Raw genomic sequence first — 22572 nt, 5'->3', positions numbered from 1 at the left:
TAACCAGCTGTAGTGCCTAAGAAAAAGAAGAAATGGATTAACATAAAATGAGCTTTTTTTTACCTATTGTGAAAATACCTATTTTGCATTAAATGAAAATATTATTTATAATTTGAACTCACAAAAATTAATTACATTATACGACAATTTGGAGGAATTAAGTTTACAAATGAAATGCAATTAAATATATTGGATGATATAAATTTTATGACGAATTATCTAATTTTTATACATTAATTAAATATTAGCTTACATATAAAATGCAATATAAATTATCTCAATATAAATATCCTTTGTTTTTAAATGCATTAATTAAAAATTAAAACACAAATTAAAAAATATTGAAGTTTATATTACGTATAGGTAGAATAAATCAACATTCTTAAGAAAAAACGATTTTTCTTGCATAACATTAAATATAAACTTAGTCAATTTTATACACCACTATAAATTTAAATTGCTTTCCTTAGTGTTATCCGTTACTGTTTAAGACCATCTTGAGCTCTGTACTTGAGTTCAAGTCTCTAATTTGACGTTCAACTCATCTTTTAAAAATTTTGTTCGAAATTAATTGCATAGTTCTCGAATAGCAAAGAATACTTATTTTCTTCAATAACTGCACCTATAACTTTAGATTAATGAGAGTTTTCATTCAAGAGCTACTTCGCTTTCTAAAACATGCTTGAAACCGAAACTTTGTAGTCAAGTGTAATTATAATTCTTATTCTGTATCAAAAACTTTTATTCTCTCCAGTTACTCAGCAGTTAAAGTTGAAAATCTTTAACTGCTTGTGGAAATCGCTTGGTTTTGAAAATAAATTTCTGAGTGTTAATTATTTCCAGGCGAGAAATAAAATGGAATTGTGAAAGTTTTATTTTATCGTTTGGTGTTAATGGGTGTTTAAGAGACTGGAAAGCATAATCTGTAAATCTTTTGTTTAAGCTATGTATAAGATTTATTTTTATAGAGGTTAAAATAATTATTTTGAGAAAAGTTCGTAAACGGTTGAAATAATAACATTTTAAGATTAACTAATAATAATCAACGATTGAGCTACATTGCTCTGTGAAACATACTCGAGACGAAAACTTAGAAGTAAAAGTTTGAAAACATTAAAGTCATATTATTTAACGAGAAATGATGAATGAATATTATATAACGATTGAGTTACTTAACGTTGTTAAATAAACTAACCATGAAACTATCTTGTAGTAAAAAGTATAAAGCATTTAAATTAATAATTAGGAAACAATTAACTTCACAATTAACAAGCCAACTTCAATTATTTTAAATGAAAATTTAATTAAGCGAAATTTGCTGGAAACTTAATTTCGAAATCAAAATTTGAAAATGATTCATTAAATAGTAATTAATAATTGAGCTACTTTATCTTCTGAAACATACTTAAAAGAGAAACTAAGAGGACAAGAGTGTCATTGGTGCAAGGCTGATCAGGCCTCCCCCCCCCCAACCATATTCTCAAATGCTATAGTTTTACTGTTCTCGAGATTTCAAGGGGATCCGTATTTGTTTTTCGACTTTTTAGACATTTTTTTTGTTTTGTGGCAATGGTGTAGCTAAGCAACACCATCTGGGATTAGAAACAACAACAGAAGTATATGACAGTCAGACGTCAAGACAACAGAAGTCAATGACAACAGAAAGTCAATGACAACGGAAGTCAATGACGATAGAAGTCAATGACCACAGAAGTAATGTTTGAAAATAAATTTCCAAACATTTTTTCCCATGCAAGAAAAAAATGAATTGCGGGTACAGAATCTTAATTTTAGTCATAAGTCAATTCATTAAAAAATGATTAAAATAATCTCCAAACGTACTGTCATTAACACAAAAGAGAAAGCAGTTAAGAGCAATTCAAACATTGCTGAAGTGTTCTCGAGTTATGGAAATTCAAGTTGGTTGCAAACCAAATGGTTGTAAAGAAGGCATGTATCTTAGTCTACCCTTCACATTCTCTACAGAGTACTTTTCAGCGCGTGTTTTTTTCTGATTTCAGTTTCTTCTCACGCTGTCTTGAAGTTTCTTTTTCTGTTTTCAATTCGTTCTCATACTGTTCTGAACTTTTTCTGCTTTCCATTCGTTCTCACACTGTTCTGAAGCTTTTTTTCTCTGCTTTCAGTTCGTACTCACACTGTTCTGAAGTTATTTTTCCCTGCTTTCAGTTCGTTCTCACACTATTCTGAAGCTTTTTTTCTATGCTTTCAGTTCGTACTCACACTGTTCTGAAGTTATTTTTCTCTGCTTTCAGTTCGTTCTCACACTGTTCTGAAGTTTTTTTTCTCTGCTTTCAGTTCGTACTCACACTGTTCTGAACTTTTTTCTCTCTGCTTTCAGTTCGTTCTCACACTGTACTGTTTTCTGGTGAGTTATTGATCCATGAAACGCAGGAGAAAGACGCAGAGTGGAGTTACCGATGTCAGACCCGACACCGACTGACGGGTGAAATGGTCGTCAGTATCAGTGCTGGAAAAATAACTGTGACCGGTAAGTACGCCAATTATTAAAAACAAAATCAGACAAATTTATGTAACAATAAAATTTAGCACATATTTGCTTTTACGGTTGTATAGTACTTTTTAAAACTTTAACTTTCTCAAAATTAAAACTTTTTCAATCTTTCTGTAGCTTAAAATATTTCCATTTTATTTTAAATTTTGAGTGTTGCAAAATTTTCCGAAATGTAACTATACTCCGTTTCAAGTCAAAGAAAAAAGTCTATTACTGGATTGAATTTAAGTAATCATCCACGACTGCATGAAGTTTTATTTAGCTATCAAATTATATAATTATGCCTTCAAAACAATCTAAACAATTTTAAAAGTTAAACTCGTAAGACAAAAATTTAATTCATGCTATTTTTCGTAAGCAAATAAAAACTTGTGCTACATCTTTTCAAGAGTTGGCGATGTTAATATTCATTCGCGCTTGAAGCTTAGCATCCATTTAGCTTGCACTTAGATGCAAACAGGCGCTCTCCATAAACTTTGTTTGAAAAATTAAAAAAAATTAAATTTTCATTAGCTTATCATATTTAAAACATCTATTTCCAATTTTTGAAAATATTTATGAATGTTTTAAAGCTTTTTGAAAAGTAACTTAATCCTTCTGGCAACCCGGACAATGGTCATTGCACTTAAGAAAGCATTAGTATAAGAAATATCGGGTAATTATATTGAGGACAACAAAAAAACATCATTCTTGGGAATAAATAACAATTGCTTTTGGAACTTCATAACTAAGAAATCAGTGGCGTAGATGCAGAAACAGTGTTGGAAATACCGGACAAAGCCGTTGCACTTAAAAAAAGCATCCGAAAAGCTCACCAAAATCTAAAATATGCGAATTTGATTTCAACTTCTCAATAATTACTGGGTAAAAGTACCCTCAGAACAATTATTTTATTTTATTTTTAAAATTAATCTAAGACACACACCTTTTCATTTGCACTAAGCGCATAGTCAAAGGAAAATCATTTAATTTTCACAAATTAATAATATTGCATAAATTTTTATAAAGGAAAAAAAAGAAAAAATTTCCCAATTTTTAAATCTTGAAAACTGCAAGTTTCAGTAATATTTTTTTAAAGATATTAGCACAGTATTTACTGCCGTAAATATTTGCATTTATTTGCTTATTTATCTATTAGAACAATATCTACGCTTATTTGCAAAACTGAAAAGAAATATATACATATATATCGAGCTCATGTAACATGCTTTAAAAGGCTTAATAATTTTTAAAGCGCTTATACAACGAATATTTTTGATCTCAATGGCCTTATTTCTCAGTGACTACGGGTGAAAGCGGTAAAAAAATTTATGCAAAACATAAGAAATGATTAGAAATGACGTAAAAACAAAATAGAATAACACAAAAGCAACAATATAATACTCGGTCTCTTATGTGTGATTTCTACAATTTGTATTTAATTATTTAAATTTAGTTCCCTTCTGTACAGCTCTTAGTTCATCATTAATTGAAGTTTTTCCAGATAGATATATGCATGAATTGTATTTATAAATAAGTTACAAAAATAATAAATAAATTTAAAAGCATTGCATATTAAATTTAAATAAAATTTCCTGTATGAGTGAAAAAATACGAATAATAATAATAAATTTCATGTCATTTGTATATTTAAACATGCGTAAACTTAATGAACTATATGTATTACGTCAATAGTTAATACTACTGGCATAAAATCACGCTTTCTTATTTATTTAACTCATATTAATATTATGTAAAAAATTTATTTTCTTCAATATTATGTAGTTAAACACTGCATGTAATAGAGCAGAAACTCAGCAGGATTAGACAAATATTTAAATTCCACAAACTATAACAACGGTTAATACTACAATTTATTAATGTTAAGCTCTGTGATGAATATTTAATTTTGAAAACAATTGGATTGTATGCTAAAATTGTATGTTATAAGCACTATAATTTCAACAAAATATTCCTTTGTCGAAAGATTGCAAAATTTCAGAAAGCGAATATTTCATGAATATGTATGTATACAAGATAATTTTCATCAACATTTAATCTTCTGCAAAGCATCTTTGTTTACTAAATGATCACAATAAACTTCCACTATGGTTCAATCAACATGATTACTATTTGGAAATCATATCTAATATTTCGTAACAACTAATCAATTCATGTAAAAGGTAGAAATTATAAAGCATTTATTGTTTAATATTCATGTTATTTAAATTTGTGTGCTTATTGTTTTAAATATATGCGACCTTTTCGAACTCAGAATCTCATTTTAACTTAGCAAACGTTTGTAAATATTATTTTAAAATTAAACTCACGCATAATAAGAGTTTTAAATGTTTACTTTTTAATACGTTTTTCAATCGATTTTCTTGAAATATGCAGGGTAAGGGAAAATGAATGCCTCAATTTCAAGGATGATTATAATTCTTGGATTATAAGCAATATTTATTAAATATATTTATTAAAAGTGTATGTTCAGAGCTCCAAAAAAACGGACCATCCAGAATAACGTTTGATATAATGATCGGATCTTCACGTTCTAGCACTCAATCTTTAAGGCTCAAGGGAGTGACCTCAAGTATGCTAATTAATTAGCGCACACGATATTTTAAGTTACGAAATAAGACACAAAAACGTACCTTCTCTGAATAAACATAAATTTTTTTTTCAATGGATTCGGAATTCTGACCCCCAAAATATAGGGGATATGGTCTGAGAAATATGGTCCCATAGTTTGGTCAGGAGAGCGATCCAAAGTTTGGACCTCAAAATTTTAATTTTATTTTTACGTATTTCTCCATAACTCGAGAACTTTTAAAATGAATTGAAAAGATTTTGCACACAATTATAAAGTTCCTTTATTCAAACAGAATTCTATGCAAAATATTAATTTTAGTAAATGTTTATTATTTTTAATTATTTTCTTTAATAAGAGTCGAAAATTGAAAAAGTCGTTCTGAGTTGTAAAGTTTAAAACTTTTTACTTCATCTTAAAGTAAGCAATTTCGCATGGCAAAATACAAAATTAGAATAAATTGGTCGAATACTTCCTATGAAATCGAATTTTAATTGTAAGATTTTGTTTTAGATTAGATTTCTCAAGAACTATTCAACTTATTTCATTGAAATTATGTAGTTTACCATGTAAAATTACGCATTTTAAAATTACATAAAAAAAATTTGTACCTTACAATTCAAAATATTTTCAACTATTGATAAATAAACTAATAAAAATGTACTTAAATTTGTTTTTTAATTTGTTTGTAGGAATTATATTTGGATAAATGAATTTCATAATTATTTTCAAAAATTTTTTTAATTGGTTTCAAATGTTATCGGTATGTGGTGAAATGGCAATAAATAAAGTTCACATTAGAAGGTCGAAACTTAGGACTGCTCTCTTGATCAAACTATGGGGAACAAATTTTCCAGATTGCCTGCGACCCGCTATATTTTGGGAGTCAGAAATTATCCAGAGAAAATGCGCTATTGCGTCTGATTTCGTAACTTAAAATATTGTCTACTCCAATTAATTAGCATATTTGAAGTCACCCTCTCGAACCATTAAGATTAAATCCTAGAACGTAAAGTTCAAAAGTTTTTTTTTTCCAATTTACAAAGACTTTATATTTCAGCTCAATTTCACAGAAAATCTGATAATAAATGCATTTCTAGCTCCATTTATTAACGACTATTCAAAACTCGATTATATTAGTCATGCTTGCTTGTCCAGTTTTAATGTCTATTTTCTAGCCAATAAGAATGCGCCGGCAACAATGAACAATATCAAAAGTCCATACTTTTTTATTAAAGAAAAACAGAATGTGAAATTATTTGTTTCACCCAGAAATTTCTCTCAAATAATACTAATAAATTGTAATAACTCTGGGTAATACTGTTAAAATATTAATATTTTTTGCTTTGCCATTCGGTGTTGTATAATGCTTAGGCTATGTGTGAATTGTTTAATCATTTCTTGTTTTGCCGGTCAACTCTTGATATTATAGGAATTCATGTAACTTTGTAAATCAATTTGTAAATTTGATTAAAAATTCATTTTACTTCAAATAACTTTCTTATTTTCATATTCTACCTCAGAGCCTCATGCATCCACTTTGCCTCGTGTGACATTCAGTCGATTGCAGGTAAGGACGGATGAAGGATCATCAGCCCAATTACCTTGCGTCGCTCAAGGAAACCCACCTCCTCTTTACAGGTGTGCTCATGACTTACGTATTAAAATTTAAATATTTTTTTGGTACTTTGGGATTATCCCGTCGACCATTTTCGTATTTTGGGATTATCCTGTTGACCATTTTCGTACTTTGGGAATATCCAGTCAACGATTTTCGTACTTCGGGATTATCCTGTCTACCATTTTTGCCAAACTCGATATTATCGCTAAAAGATAGATCCTGCTCCAATAACGGCAAATTTTATCTTATTTTTTCTGTCTAATCCTTTACTACGCGAGTTAGTTTTCCATAGCCTATTAAAACGGTGACAGAGCGAGTATAAGGACTTTTTTGTTTGCGCTTTAAAAGCTATCAAGGATTTATGGCCGCCGAAATGATTCATAATAATATATAGCGCTGGATTAAAGAATAATTCAATGTGTAGTTATTAAAAGTATTACTTTGTTTTGATCTCTTTATTACGTACTTTTACACTTTCATTATTTTGTTATTATTATTTTATTACAATGATTTAATAAATTTAATGTGTTTGGAATGTTTGTTGAGGAAATTGCTTTTCCTTATGATGGCCTCAAAGGATTTGCATATTTTCGCGAGCGTTGACAGGCCGCCCCAACCAGGAAAATCCCAAAGTACAGTTCGACAGCATAATCCTTAAGTACCTATTTTTAATGCAATTAATTTCTTCATTACATACTATGAAAAACTATTCAAAAGTATCGAGGCAACCCGGTCTGGTTTCAGTGTAACAGACTCAATGAGTCCTGAGGCATCCAGTACTACGATGATGGTACCGTTTTTGCGTGCCCTCCATCTTATCATCCCAACGAGCAGTTAGAAACATGGGAAGAGATCTATGGTTGGCGATTTACCGAAAGATAACACACCAAAAAATAAAGCCAACCCCCTAAATCAATATTAAATTTGAAAATAATTTGACGAGAGCTAATCGCCAAAAACTGTGAGAATATTATAATCATGTACCTAAAACATGTCTGTAGTTAGAAATAAAGAATAATGAGTTATAAATAGATTCTGTTTTCGATCTAGTCACGACAGTGAATTAATGAGTTTCACATTTGTATTAAAATAAAAAGTTAGCTATTACTCTGATTGTCGAGAAAGGAATGAAATATTTGTATTCGCTTTTAAGAAAATGAAATAACTAGATTAATTTAATTAAAATTCGATTAAAATGATTAAAAAATAAAATTTATGAAATTAACGAAATTTTAAAAGCTAGGAAAATTCATAATACCTATTGTGGCATCATAGGTGACCATAGGAATTGTATGCCACAAACATATTAAAACTGAAATGAGTTCTAGCAGTGAGGGTAATTGATTTAGCTAGTTACGTAATTTTTTATTATTCTAATTCGTCCCAGAAATCTTCTACAGGCTTTGATTCAAAGCTCTGTAAAGGCCAGTAATACCAATTTCGCCATAATGGTGTCCGAATGTGCGAAGGATGGCGAATGTGAGAATGTGCATGGAAGTTCTATGTGAGAATGGAGACGTTATTCGGCTAGAAGAAAAATTTTTCTTTCCCGAAATATTGGTGTATAAGCTGAGTGAGCAGCAGATATCCAGAATGGCAAGATATATCAAAGAAGTCATGTTTCCTACTACAGGAATCAACGGAACTCAGATCAAACTTTGAAAAACACCCTTACATCATGATACTGCTTGTTTATATACTCTCTTCCAGAGAGTGCATCTGTTAGAGATTAAGTAGTTTTCAATTTCCGTAACTAGAAAAATAAAAATTAGTTTTCAATTTTAATAAACAGTTCTCATTTAGAAACGTTATTAACGAGCACAAATAAATATAGATAATAATAATAATAATAGAAGACTTGTTAAGTCTCTTTCTTTACAAGTTCGTCTATTTTTCATTAGTTATAGAAAATGAAAAAAAAAATATTAAAAAAAAAAGCAATAGTGGTGAATCCTAGTACATTTTCATTTGTAGTGAAAGATGGATAGCTGCAGAAATATGGCAAACAAACATGCTTTATTTAGAGAGCATTTCTTAAGGGAACAAATATGGCCATATCAACAAAACAAAATAATAAGTGGCATCTCCCTTTACGGAGATGAAGAAATCCTTTTTTATACGACATTTTTTTGCAATTTTTAACGGTCTGACTAAGAAGCCATTGGGCATCCGACCACCCTGTCTGAACGCCAAGAATTTTAAATAAACAGTGTATGAATAGTTCCTAAGTGATTCTTAGGATCATAGAAAAGTATCCAAAGTTGGCAAGTTATCGATAGATACAGCCAAAAATAAAGTCAAACCGGCATTAACAATAATAAATTTTAAATAATCTGGCTACAGGTTAATCACCAAAAAGATAGGTAGAATTTAATATGACCTTGTGACCGAAACATTTTTGTGGTTGGAAAAATTAATCAGCTTATAGAATAATAAAGTTAAAAATAGATTTTGATATTCAATGAATTAATGAGTGACAATGAATAATGAGTGTTGAACTGATTAATATGTTAGCAATTAAGAAAATAATAAAAGCATCTGTATTCGTTTAGTATGAAATACGATAAAAATTATATAATTGCTTTAATGTAATTATAATAAAATTAAAAATAATTAAAAAAATAATATGAAATTAAAAAATTTTATGAAATTAAAGAAATTTCAAAAGCTAGGAAATATAGAATGCCTATAATAGCATCAAGTTATTATTGACTGCTTTTTAAAAAGACTAAGCAATAAAAAATTTATTTTCCACATTTGTAAACAGTTCTGCTTTAGAATTTTCATTAGTGAGTATAGAAGAATTTAAAAAAATATTGAAATCAGAAGGAATTCTCATGTACAAATTTCAATAATGACTGCTGATATTAAAAGACTCAAGTAAATATTGTTGAAAGCAAATAAAAACATCTTTTAACTTTCCAGAATTAATCCCCTCTTTATAAATGTAAGATATAAATCTTATTTCTCATCTAGAATTAATTTTCATTTTAAAATGTCACCCATGAATATCACCTTGGCTCAAGTAAATTATCGAAATATATTTTAGATAAAAGCTAATTCAAATTTTCCTCAATATTTAAAATTACTATTATCTCAAATATAAAATAGTTTTCTTCATACAGTTAGCTTTAAAACTAGAAAACCTTGGCTCTCTGCCTGAAGTAGTTCTCAACTAAAAATTCCAGTAATAGTTACTAGTGAGTAAAATAAGTTAGATAAAAAATAAACAATATGAAACATTATTTGACATTGCGGAAATATAGTCTTTTTTTTAAAATCACTATAATGAATAATAAATTCACAATTGAATGAAGGTAATTCAAATAAAATATAAAATAAAAGTTAGATAAAAGCAATTTGCTTTTCGATGAAGATATTTTTACTTAATTTTTTCAGCCAAATAAATCTCATTTCCGTTGTGAATATACATTGAAACCTGCATATATCGAACTTAAAAGAAGAGAAAGACAAATCTGAAAAATCGAATATTTGAGTTATAAAAAATTGCATAGAATAGAATTAAAAAAAGATTTTTTATTTAACCTTCTTAAAACGTTATCTAATTTTATTAAACTAAGCATTGTGCACAAATAAATTGGTTTCTTTTTAAAGTTTCCATTGTTTTTTTTATCAAGATAAGAATATTATAATTTATTAATTTCACTTTCTAAGTGACACTTCTAAATAAGTCTCATTTTTTAAAAAAAGTTTCCATTGTCTTTTGCTTAAGATAAGAGGGTGATATTTTAATAATTGCACTTTCTAAGTGGCCCTCTCTAAGTAAGTATAATTTTTTTTAATTTTTAATTGTCGTTTGCTTAAGTACTAGTGGGATTATTTATTAATTGCACTTTCTAGATAAGAATCATTTTTTAAAAATAATTTTCATTATCGTTTGCTTAAGATAAGGGTATGATATTTTATTAATTGCACTTTTTAAGTAGCACTTTGTAATTGCACTTTAAAAATTAGTATCACTGCTTTTGTTTTACTAAAAAGTTTCCATTGCCTTATGCTAAAGATAAGAGTGCGGTATTTTATCAATCGCATTTTCTAAGAGTATGAGCTATATGATAGTAATAATCTTTATAGCTTTAAGAGTGTTTCCTTTATGCATTAAGATCAATAAAAAGTGTATTCAATTTTCATTTGCTACGAGTTTCAAACAACTGACTCTCTGAAAATCTCTCCTTCTTTAATTGTTGTTTTAGAATGATTTCTAAATTTTCCTGAAGCAACACCAAATAACTTCAATGTGAGTTAGAGCTTACACTTCATGTTTCATTCACCTCATGTTGAAATAAATGAGGATATTAACAAATTCAACATTCCTTTTCCAATACATTTAGGATCAACCCATTTAATCCGAACATTTACCTATCATACTAAAACTACATTCCCCATTTTAATTTTTTTGTTCTTTTACTTTTCTAGAACGTTTGGGCATTATCATTTAATAAAGTCATTACTGCGTACCGTAAACTAATTAAATATTGTTAAATAATTAAGTTAAAACTAATAATTAAGTAAAATAACCAATAATAATAATTATCAAAACTAATTACATAATAAATAATGTAGCTTAAGGGAAAAAAACATTTATTCCATTACGGAATCACGTTTTATTCTAAAATGTGACACATGAATAAAAATGACTCAAATAAGATATCGAAAAAATACTTGAGAAAGAAAAAGCAATTTTAAATAACTAACTTTTACCACAACTGTTTTTGCTTATTATCCAGAAATAGTTCTCACTTAAAATATTTAATTAATCACATAAAGAATAAATAAGATTCAAAAAATTTATTTACTGCCAAGGAATAGTTTTCACTCTAAAATGTCACCAGGAAATGCAGGTGCATTTCAAGCAAATAAAAAAATAAAAAGAACCAATAGATAAAAGCATTTTTTAACTTCCAGAAATAGTTCTTTTTATTTAATTATTTTTAGAGCAATACATCTTATCTATCGTCCTTTTGACATCGTCTTTCGGTATTTTGAATTTCCCTTTTAAACAAATTTGATCTCTAAGAATTCTTGCAATCTGACAGAAACAAAACAAAAATCGTGACTTTTATTCATTTCTATTTATTTTGCTGTTAAAAAGAACTGTGAGATGCATAAAAGGAGCGCTTTTAGTGCTCTTAACACATCGATATTTTCACTTTACTTTATTTTTTGAAAGTTTCTTTCAAGGTGTAAAAAATTTTTTTTCTAAGAAAGAAGAACGATGTTCTTTAGTTTATTTGTCACAAAATGTATCATTTATCATTTTTACGATCTGATTTTGTTTCATTTTTCCGTTTCAACTTATTATTTGAAGTAAAGAAAGTAGAAAAGATTGAAAAAGATCTTCAAAATGAATTGTTTGGCTCCTGTTTCGAGAGATTTATATTTCAAAGTTAAACAAAATGTGCTAATTTTTTTTTAAAAATTTCTTTTTATCCTAATAAGAGTAAATAAAATCTCAAGATTGGATAAGGGATAGTAATGTGAATATGTCTATTCATATTACTACTGTAACAATATATATATTTATATATATTTTCAGGAAATAGAATAAATTTCTTAAGTTTTTGTTTAATAATAAATGAATTTTATCACTTAAAACGCAGCAAAATGAATGCAACCTTTGTTACTTAAATATCACATCATAACTCTTCACATCACAATTTTTTTTAAAAGCAAATGATAAATTTTAATATCTTATATTATCTATTATTAGCAGTTTTTTTTCACTTTTTCTTCTGTTAAATTTTTTTTGTTGTATGAAAAAGTCTATCAAATGCTTTTGTTTCTTGATGATGGAAGGGCAGGAAGCTAAAATAAAACAGGCACAAGTCGACTTTTAACTCAGGAGTTGATACATTGTTGATAAAAAAATGCACAAAACAATGTTCGAAACACGTGAATTAGTTCTAATAAAGAGTTACTGTGCGTGCACGATTTTTAAATTTGCGTGCACGGTTTGCGCAACAAAACTAAAAATAAACAATCCTGAAGTCATGCCTATAAATTATGCAAACCCCAGATTCATTATTTTTCTTTCGGGGTTTTAAGTGTTTCAGGGGTTGTGTGGGGACCATATTAATTTGTGAATTTTTAATTTTACTAGCTGGCAGCTCTAGCCGACAGTACTAGTCAACAGTACTAGCCGAATTAGACGATGATTTCTTTTTTTATTTATTTTTATATTATTCCTTGTTTTTTGGTTTTTGTTTACTTGTTACATTTTATCAAGCTCTCTGTCATTGGAAATTTTTAAAAAAAAGTTAACAAATTACTACTTTCCATCAATTCATGACGGAGTTTGATAATACCTGTTTCACTATTCTGAAATCTTTCTTCTTTTTCGATTAGTTATGAGACTCGGAACAAATTGAATATAATTTGGAATTTTATTCTTCAAAAATAATCATAGTATAATACATTCTGTGTAGTTATAGCACAAAAAAAAGCTGGGGATTCATTTTATTTATTCTTCGGTCTGGATTTTATTAATTTTCAGATGGATGAAGGAAATTTCCGGTATCTTCAATTAATTATGAGGCTCGGAACAAATTGATTATAATTTAGAATTTTATTCTTCAAAATTAATCATAGTATAATACATTCTGTGTAGTTATAGACAAAAAAAAAGTTTGGGATTCATTTTATTTATTCTTCGGTCTGGATTTTATTAATTTTCAGATGGATGAAGGAAATTTCCGGTATCTTCAATTAATTATGAAACTCGGAACTGACTGATTATAATTTAGAATTTTATTCTTCAAAATTAATCATAGTATAATACATTCTGTGTAGTTATAGACAAAAAAAAAGTTTGGGATTCATTTTATTTATTCTTCGGTCTGGATTTTATTAATTTTCAGATGGATGAAGGAAATTTCCGGCATCTTCAATTAATTATGAGACTCGGAACAAATTGATTATAATTTAGAATTTTATTCTTCAAAATTAATCATAATATAATATATTCTGTGCAGTTATAGACAAAAAAAAGCTTGGGATTCATTTTATTTATTCTTCGGTCTGGATTTTATTAATTTTCAGATGGATGAAGGAAATTTCCGCTATCTTCAATTAATTATGAGACTCGGAACAATTTGATTATAATTTAGAATTTTATTCTTCAAAATTAATCATAGTATAATACATTCTGTGTAGTTATAGACAGAAAAAAAAGCTTGGGATTCATTTTATTTATTCTTCGGTCTGGATTTTATTAATTTTCAGATGGATGAAGGAAATTTCCGGTGTCTTAAGTCCCGTCAAAGAAGACGGACGAGTGTGGCTGGTGAAGGGAACGCTCAATTTCCGGAAAGTGTTACGAACAGACGCTGGTAAATATCAGTGCATCGTCCGAAACAGTATTGGCGAGAGGAGGATAGAAACATCACTCATTATCTCAGGTATCTCTCTACTTACTCTTTATCCAACTACATGACACTAAAAATATATCTACTTTACTTCCATTACATAGATACTTCCTGGCGAAAATTCATGAACTGTATACTTTGCAACGTTTATAAATATATCAATTTATCACAAATCATTTTTTTGTGCACTGTAAGAAATGGATACTCAAAATTTGTCTCTGATGAAGCATTTTTCTGAGAAATTCTCCGAGTAAACCTCCCTATCCAGGAATAATTTTGGTTCGAAGAAGATGAATTTACCATTCATTGAAAATGTTGATTGATGTATTAACCATTCGTTGAAGAAGAATTTGATTGATGTATTTTCAGTTGTCCATACATTGTTCCAAAGAGTGTAGATATTAAAAAATTTGAACTGCTTTAATGAAAAATTGAATTCGATAAATAATAAAAATATTTTATTTCAAAAATATGAAATCATATGAAGCTTCAAGTAAAAAATTCATTTATTTCATAAATTCATTTATTTATATTCATAGAGATTAATAAATTTAGAAAATGGTATGGAGGGTGTGGCTACAGTGCTAGGCCATACGGGTCACTTCCATTCACCAGGAAATCAAAAATGCGATTGTCATGTGTACGTTAGCGTAGTTTTCGCGAAGGAAAGTTGAGAAATCCCTGTATTGGCTGTTAATTGATTCAATTTAATGCCAAGGCTTCTTTTCTTAGCCTTACGCATTGAAATGTGTAGGCGGAAATGAAAGCGTGCGAATAATTGCGAATTTTAATGAAATCAAGACATTTTTGACTATATAACGATTTTTGGGTTCTATGGTAATGTGTTAGGCAAATGTAGGGGGAATATCTAAAAATAGATTTTATTCTGCACTCAATTCTAGATTGTGCTATAAAAAGATTGCAGATTATATTAATGATTTTTATTTATTGAAAAAAGATTAAATAGGAAAATAATTTCGTTTTTAAAATGTTAGGAAATATGTTATGCATATTTCATGACACTCCTGTCAAATAGAGAAAACTTTTTATTTAACTTTCTCAAGTATACGAATTTCGTCCATATTATAAGGCTTGATACTACATATTGATCAGGCCTTGCAACATAAACTAAAAAAAAAGATTATGATTGAATGAGTACTCAATAACAGCTATCAAAATCAAATGATTTTATGACAAAATGATCGTCAAATCTAAGAAATATAGCCCAAGGGTTGTTGAGTCACCTTAATATTAGGCTAAATTTGTACATTAATTGGGGCAGAATAATATAAAACAAAAAGAATTATGACTGAATAAGTAAGTAGTCACTGGAAATAGAACCTAAAAAATCTGCTTACCTTATGATTGTTCATGTTTTGTCAGAAATCATGTGATTTCATGACAAATGATAGTCATATCTAAGGAACTACAACCCTAGGTTTAATGAATTACCATAGTATTAGATTTAATTCTGCATAATAATTAGGCAGAACAACATGAAATAAAAAGTGTATGGCTTAATGAATACTCAGTCACAGCTGGAAATAAAATCTAGAAAATCTGCTTGCCCAGTAAGTGTTTGTGTTTTGTCAAAAAGTATGTAGTTTTGTGACAAATTACAGTGAAATATAATGAAATACTGCCCATGGTTTGTTGAACCACCGTAGTATTAAATTTAATTCCATACATTGATTAGGCAGAAGAATATTAAAAAAAGGATTATGGTTGAATAAGTACGCAGTTACTGGATATAAGTACGCAGTCACTAGAAATTCTGCTTGCCTAATGATTATTTTTGTTTTGTCTGAAGGCGTGTCATTTCCTGAAGCTCATGACAGCTCATGATTTTTAGAACCAACATAGTATTAATTTTTATTCTGTATATTGATTTTGAAGAGCAACGTAAAATGAAAAGAGTATGAGGGAATAAGTTCTAAGTCAGAACGGAAATAGAACCCAGAAAATATGCTTGCCTAGTGATCGTTTGCTTTTCGACAAAAATCACGTCATTTCGTGACAAAATGATCGTCAAATACAGTGATACAGGCTAAAGATTGTTGAACCGTCAAAAATTAGAGTTTCTTTTCTTTAAAGAAAATTAAAAGTTTCTTCAAACACGCAAAGCATCAAATGTAAATTTTTTGGTCATAAAACTCAGCAAAATAGTCTAAATAGTCTAAAAAAAATTTTTTTTTTTTAATTTCTTAAACAACGGTAGCATTCGTTGTTGCTCACTAGAGCAATATGTTTTCACGTTGTGGAAAATTTTAAGAAGATTCTTACTTTTTTGAGAGAATTTTATTAAGATTCATACAAAATTCATACTGTAAAATATACATTTCTGTCATACAAAATTCAGGACACTAAATATTTCTCAAAATGTGAACTGGAAAGATGTTTTTTGCGAAGCGAATATACAAATACAAATATCATAATACATAGTTAAAAATAAATTAAAATAAAACTTTAGAATGTGATTTATGACATGGGTTTTGTTACAGAACTACTGAGATATGTTTACTTAATATAGCGTAAAGGAGGGGAAGTGTTATGAGAAAGTGACGCTTTGTGACAGAGGGTCAAAAGTGTGGAAAAAATGAGTGACATCAATTTATGGACGGCTTCTGAATAAAAAGTAATTTTCTTGAATCTTGTAGAAGAGCTTTATTAATTTTTGTTAATGAGTCATTGAGTGACTTTATATTTATTTTTGCTTATGAGTTATTCAGTGACAAAATATTCATTTTTTATTATGAGTATTGAGTGATATAATATTTTTTTCTTTATGAGTCATTGAGTGACATAATATATTTTTCTTTGCTTATTTTTCATAAAGTGACATATTAATTATTTTTGTTATAAGTTTTGAGTGACATAACATTTATTTTTGCTTATGAGTTATTAAGTGACATAATATGTACTTTTCAGCACCTTTACAAGTATCATTGCTGCTTCCAAACGCTTTATTAAATACTGGTCAGGAAGCAACGTTTACCTGCAATGTCTCTGGATACCCAGTGCATACAATAGCTTGGATGAAAGACCAGAAAATTATAGTTCCAACGAATAGAATACAGCTGGTATCAAGAAAAGTCTTGCTGATTACTTCTCTCCGTCGGGATGACAGAGGAATGTATCAGTGTTTTGCTTACAATGATAACGACAGTGCTCAGGGCACAGTGGAGCTGAAAATTTCAGGTAGAACATACGCTTTACTTACTGCATATATCATTTTTTTGTATAAAAACTACCATTATAGTATTGTAAATTGTTTAATTTGGTAATTGTATATTTGGATTAAGGGAGAACTATTTTTTTCTTAATTGCATAAATAAAAACGCATTTATTTCAAAGATATTTTAGTTTGAATTCTTGTCTATTCCAAAAAATGCTACAATGATATTAATGACTAATCGCAACAGAAATGTCAACGTCATAAAAAATTCATGCTATAATATATGGTTACGAAATAATTAATAAATATATATATATATATATATATATATATATATATATATATATATATATATATATATATATATATATAATATCATATATACTGATATATATATATATATATATATATATATATATATAAATATCATATATACTGATATATATATATATATATATATATATATATATATATATATAAATATCATATATACTGATATATATATATATATATATATATATATCAGTTCATAAAATCCCAAAAAAGTAAAGTGAATAAAAAGCTCTGAAACTTTTTATATTAATAGAAATATGTAATAGCATTATAAAGAAAGTACATATCCTATAAATTATACTTAATATTTAAATTAATTAATTTTTAAATAATTAATTTATAATAATTAATAATTAATTAATTAATTTAGTAAATAAATAAATTAATTAATTATTTTTTTTTAATTAATTAATTAATTTCACTATTTAAAAAGTGAGGGAATGACACTAAAAGTGAGGGTATGATATTTTATTTTAATACATGTTTTTATCTAAGTTACATCTAGAAAGTTTGAAAATGATAACATACTAATTATATCTAATATTTTTTATAATTTAGTTTTATATATTTAATAGTTTTTGCAGGTTTGGGAAATAAAATTGGCTGGCACGATTGAACAAAAAAAAATTTAATAATATACTCATCTTGAATCATTCCCTCACTTCAGCATCATTCCCTCACTTTATACACTAGTGAGGGAATGACAAATTTAATAAAATTTAAAATTAACAGTTAGGCCTAATTAATTTCTGAAGTCAATCACATACAATTAAATTCATATAAGAAAGCAACATATAATTATCCACTTTCTCGATGAAGTTGTATTTTATTTTACTCTAAAAAATGACTTGAGGGAATGACAAATATAAAACATTTTACCTGGTTTGATTCATTCAAATTTATTCCACAGCAAAGCTTCTTTAAGTTGAAGAAGGAAACATACTGCAATTTTGTTCTATGATGCCAATTGTTAACTGCTAAAGTTTTTATTGAAATATTTTTATTCTAAGAAGATTGCAGGTGATAAGAACATTGTTGTGAGGGAATGATGCGAAACACGAGGGACAAAGTTTAAAATAGTGTTGTGTTAATATTTTTATCAGAAATTAAATTTAAAATTGATTTTCTGAATTCAATATTTCAATATCTGAAATAAAAAACACGAATTTGTAAAAAAAAGAAAATTTTCAGAAACAGTTTTTTTCTTTTTTTAAATCAGCAGTGGGGACAAGTGAGGGAATGACATATTGGTATACTTTAATTACCTAAAATAAATAAAAAATAAAATTTAATAATTTTATTTTTATTCTTTTGTTATCCTGCATTCTGAAAGACACTTTCCCTGAAATTTTTTTTTCGTAAGTTGTAAAACAAACATGAAATATACTGGGGACATGAAAATGACTGTTTTTGTGATATATATATATATATATATATATATATATATATATATATATATATATATATATATATATATATAATTAATATATAATTATATAATTATAATAGAATAGAAGAATAATATATAATTTCGTCATCAGCTCTCACAATAATATAATCAAGAAGGAGTGCTTTCTAATATTGTACTACTATAGCCAGAGAGCAATAAATATATATATATATATATATATATATATATATATATATATATATATATATATATATATATATATATATATATATATATATATATATATATATATATATATATATATATACATATATATATAAACCGAAACCAAAGGTTTGATCTAAAATAAGCGGAGTTCATATTAAATCGTAAATCCTTTACTAGTAAGTAAGGAATTCTTGTTTATCTCTATATGTTGAGTGTAAGATTAACAGGGTATGCATTGAATAAAATTCACTAGTCCCCCGTTACTGCATTTATATTAAACATCTGTTTTGGACAAAAATCAAACCTGAATAGGTTTTCTTAAAATCATCGATAACAATATATCCGGAGAACGTTAGAGGAAGAATAAAAATAGATTATAGGTCAGTAGCATTTTTTAGCTTGGAATTCATAAAATGGAAATGCAAATCTTTTCATTTAAATATCTATGTTGGAGTTGTACTTAGAAAATAATTCTTGTCTGAAATATAGTTAATTCCTCTAGTTGTTTTTTTTTTCTAAAAATTAAATATCGTAGGAAAATAAATATGAAGATTTATCAGGGAAATTTGTTTCTTTATTTTTGAATCTTACTTAACTACATAGCATTCATTTTTTTTTTGATTCTTTCAATTCGAAGATTTCAGTAGATGTAGGATATAAATAACAACCCCATAGTGATTTTGAAGTGGGAAAGGATCCAAATCCATTTGGTCCCAAACATTACATAAACAACCCTTCAAACTTTATACTAAGATGCCAACAATACAAACACCAAAACAAATCAGTCAATAATAAAATAATACAATCATTTGCTTATTCTGTTTATTGATTTTATGAATGAATTAAAGCATAAATTCTGTTTCTGGAAGACAGACAAAGCTTTCAAAGTGCATTTTAATTTTGATTCGTTAAATAGGGACTTTAGAAAATGATTCCATATAGATTGAGTGATTGTTTGAACGTTAATCGCATAATAATATATTGCAAAACATATTTGTCTATTCCAGTATCTTTGTTTCAATGACAGAAGAAAAAAATATTATTTATAACTCTCAGAAACAATCCTTAAACTACACAAAAATGTATAAAGTATGAGTGTACAGCATGTAACGTGGATTTCTCCAAAAAATTAAATGTCTGAATAGCTTTTCTCCATATCTGTAATTTTGTTTTAAATTTTTAGCATAAGTTTATTTACTATTCAAATAATTGAACAAGCCTAGTCAATCAAATTTTTGTAAGCAATGCATATTTAATTAATTTATTGAAATATGTCTAATTAGTAGAAGTAACGTTATTTGTCTAATTAAGACATGATAAATATAAATGATCATTATTCAGTAGTATTTTTAATAAGCACTTAATAATTCTATTTTCAGATGTCCCACCCACACTAGTGTCGATGTTTCCAGAACAATCTGTCCACCCTGGCTCCCCAATATCGTTGAAATGTGTAACCACTGGCAATCCTCCTCCTAAGGTTACATGGTACGTGGATGGTGGGGCAGTGTCGAGAACAGGACGCGTCACATTTGGCGATCACATCACAGAACACGCCAACGTGGTCAGTTTTCTTAACATAAGTGATACGAGGGTAGAGGATGGAGGGGAATACAAATGCCAAGTGAGCAACGACGTTGGCAGTACCTTCCATTCTTCGAGACTAAATGTCTATGGACTAACTTTCGTCAGAGCTCTGCCAAATATTACTGCCATAGCAGGTGAAGAGTTGCTTATACGTTGCCCTTATGGAGGTTACCCAATAAAAAGTATCAGGTGGTTCAAAAGTAAGTGCTAATCATTTTATATAATTTTTTGGGGAGAAGATTTCGGTATCGTGGTCTGTGGCAGAATAATCGCCAAGTCTTGGAAACTTTCGGGCAGAGGCCAGAGAGAAACAAAAAAAAAAAATAATAATCTTATTAAAATAAAAAAAAATTTACGAAAACATCACCTAATCAGAACCAGTATAACCAATTAAATTGGATTCCTAATCAGAACCAGTATAACCAAATAAAGGGTGATTTTTTTCGAATGAATGTTAAACTATAGTTTCGAATTTCTTTTAAATATCTTATCGCACGTTTTTCAACAATGCAGCGTTTTCTTCCACGCGTATTATTCCCCCCAAAAATGAGGAAAATTAAATTAATTTAATTGAAATTTTTAACGATATATTTCATTTTCAAATATTCCATATATAATTAAAAACTAAAAAAAATAAGTATCTATTAATTTGATTTGTCCATAAAAATTTAATTAAAAACATAACTTAAATTAAAAATTAATACTTTATAAATTGAATAAAACATATAAATTTTTTATGAACTATTTTAGAAAAGAAAATTAGGAATGCAATTCAATCGGCCAAGCTGGGATTTGACTGGTAGATACGAATTCCGCACCCGGCTCGCACCGACCACAGTGCTGTTGCAAAATATCCTCCGTAGTAGACGGATCATGAGTTAAATTCCCCTTGCAGTCAGATTAACAGTGGGAAGTTTACAATGGTTTTCCTCTCCATGTAATGCAAATGTGGGTTAGTTTCATCAAAAAGTCCCCCATGAAAGCAAATTACTCTCAATACTTAATCCGAGAATTTCCTTGTCTTCTGGATTGGGTTCAAAATTACAAGTCTACGGAGTTGAACATTAATAGTCGTAAGCCCAAAAATGGGTCAGCTGTTCAACGATGGTTATAAAAATGGTGCAAATTTTTATTGCGAATGTAAAACAAACAAAACAGAACTACCTGAAAATGACAAGCTTCAATAAAAGAATGTTTTAATTATCTTAAAAATTACTCCTTTACTTTTTTTTGGAAAAGTTTGCCAAGGTTATGAATTGTTCGTTGATTTTAATAATTTTCAGATCAGAGGAGAAATCTTGTTCGAAAAAGATTAATAACTTTTTTTCAATATCTAATTTATTTGTCCTTTTTATAACCTATTATGCTCTTTTTATTAAGATATGATTGATATAGTTTAAAACTGAAACCGTGCAGCGAGTTGAAGCACTCCCACAGCGGATTTTTTTTTCTTGGCGAAAAATATTCGAAAAATGACCATGTTGTTTTCTTTAAAGCAATTGTAGAAAATATTCCGAAACTGAAAGATACAGAAAGACAAAAATCTATTCCTATATTGCAAAAATTGAAAGATTCAGCAATACAGAAATCTATATCTGAGAGCCGTGGTGCCTTAGGATATAAAGCGCTCGCCCCCCCCCCTGAGCTGAACCGGGTTCGAATCCCAGCTATGGTTAGTTGATACGAATTTCGCACCCGGCTCGTACCGACCACAGTGCTGACGTAAGACATCCTTTATGGTACACGGATCA

The 22572-nt window shown here is 28.2% G+C and overlaps 1 protein-coding gene across 2 annotated transcripts in view; it reads left to right on the top strand.

Moving 5' to 3' along the window:
• LOC107449454 (cell adhesion molecule Dscam1) overlaps positions 1–22572 on the top strand; it is a 168217-nt gene that overhangs the window by 102963 nt on the left and 42682 nt on the right. For both annotated transcript variants that reach the window (XM_087159005.1, XM_087159004.1), the window contains exons 4-8: positions 2360–2509; positions 6626–6743; positions 13966–14141; positions 17037–17306; positions 20614–21021. In XM_087159005.1, coding sequence (XP_087015131.1) covers positions 2360–2509; positions 6626–6743; positions 13966–14141; positions 17037–17306; positions 20614–21021 — 1122 coding nt within the window. The remainder of the gene's footprint in view (positions 1–2359; positions 2510–6625; positions 6744–13965; positions 14142–17036; positions 17307–20613; positions 21022–22572) is intronic.

This window comes from Parasteatoda tepidariorum, chromosome 3, assembly GCF_982258835.1.
Source record: "Parasteatoda tepidariorum strain Cologne lab strain chromosome 3, Ptep-v5.0, whole genome shotgun sequence".
In the NCBI taxonomy this organism is placed as follows: Eukaryota; Metazoa; Arthropoda; class Arachnida; order Araneae; family Theridiidae; genus Parasteatoda; species Parasteatoda tepidariorum.
Note: the sequence above shows the minus strand (reverse complement) of the source record. Positions and strands in the feature narration are given on the sequence as shown.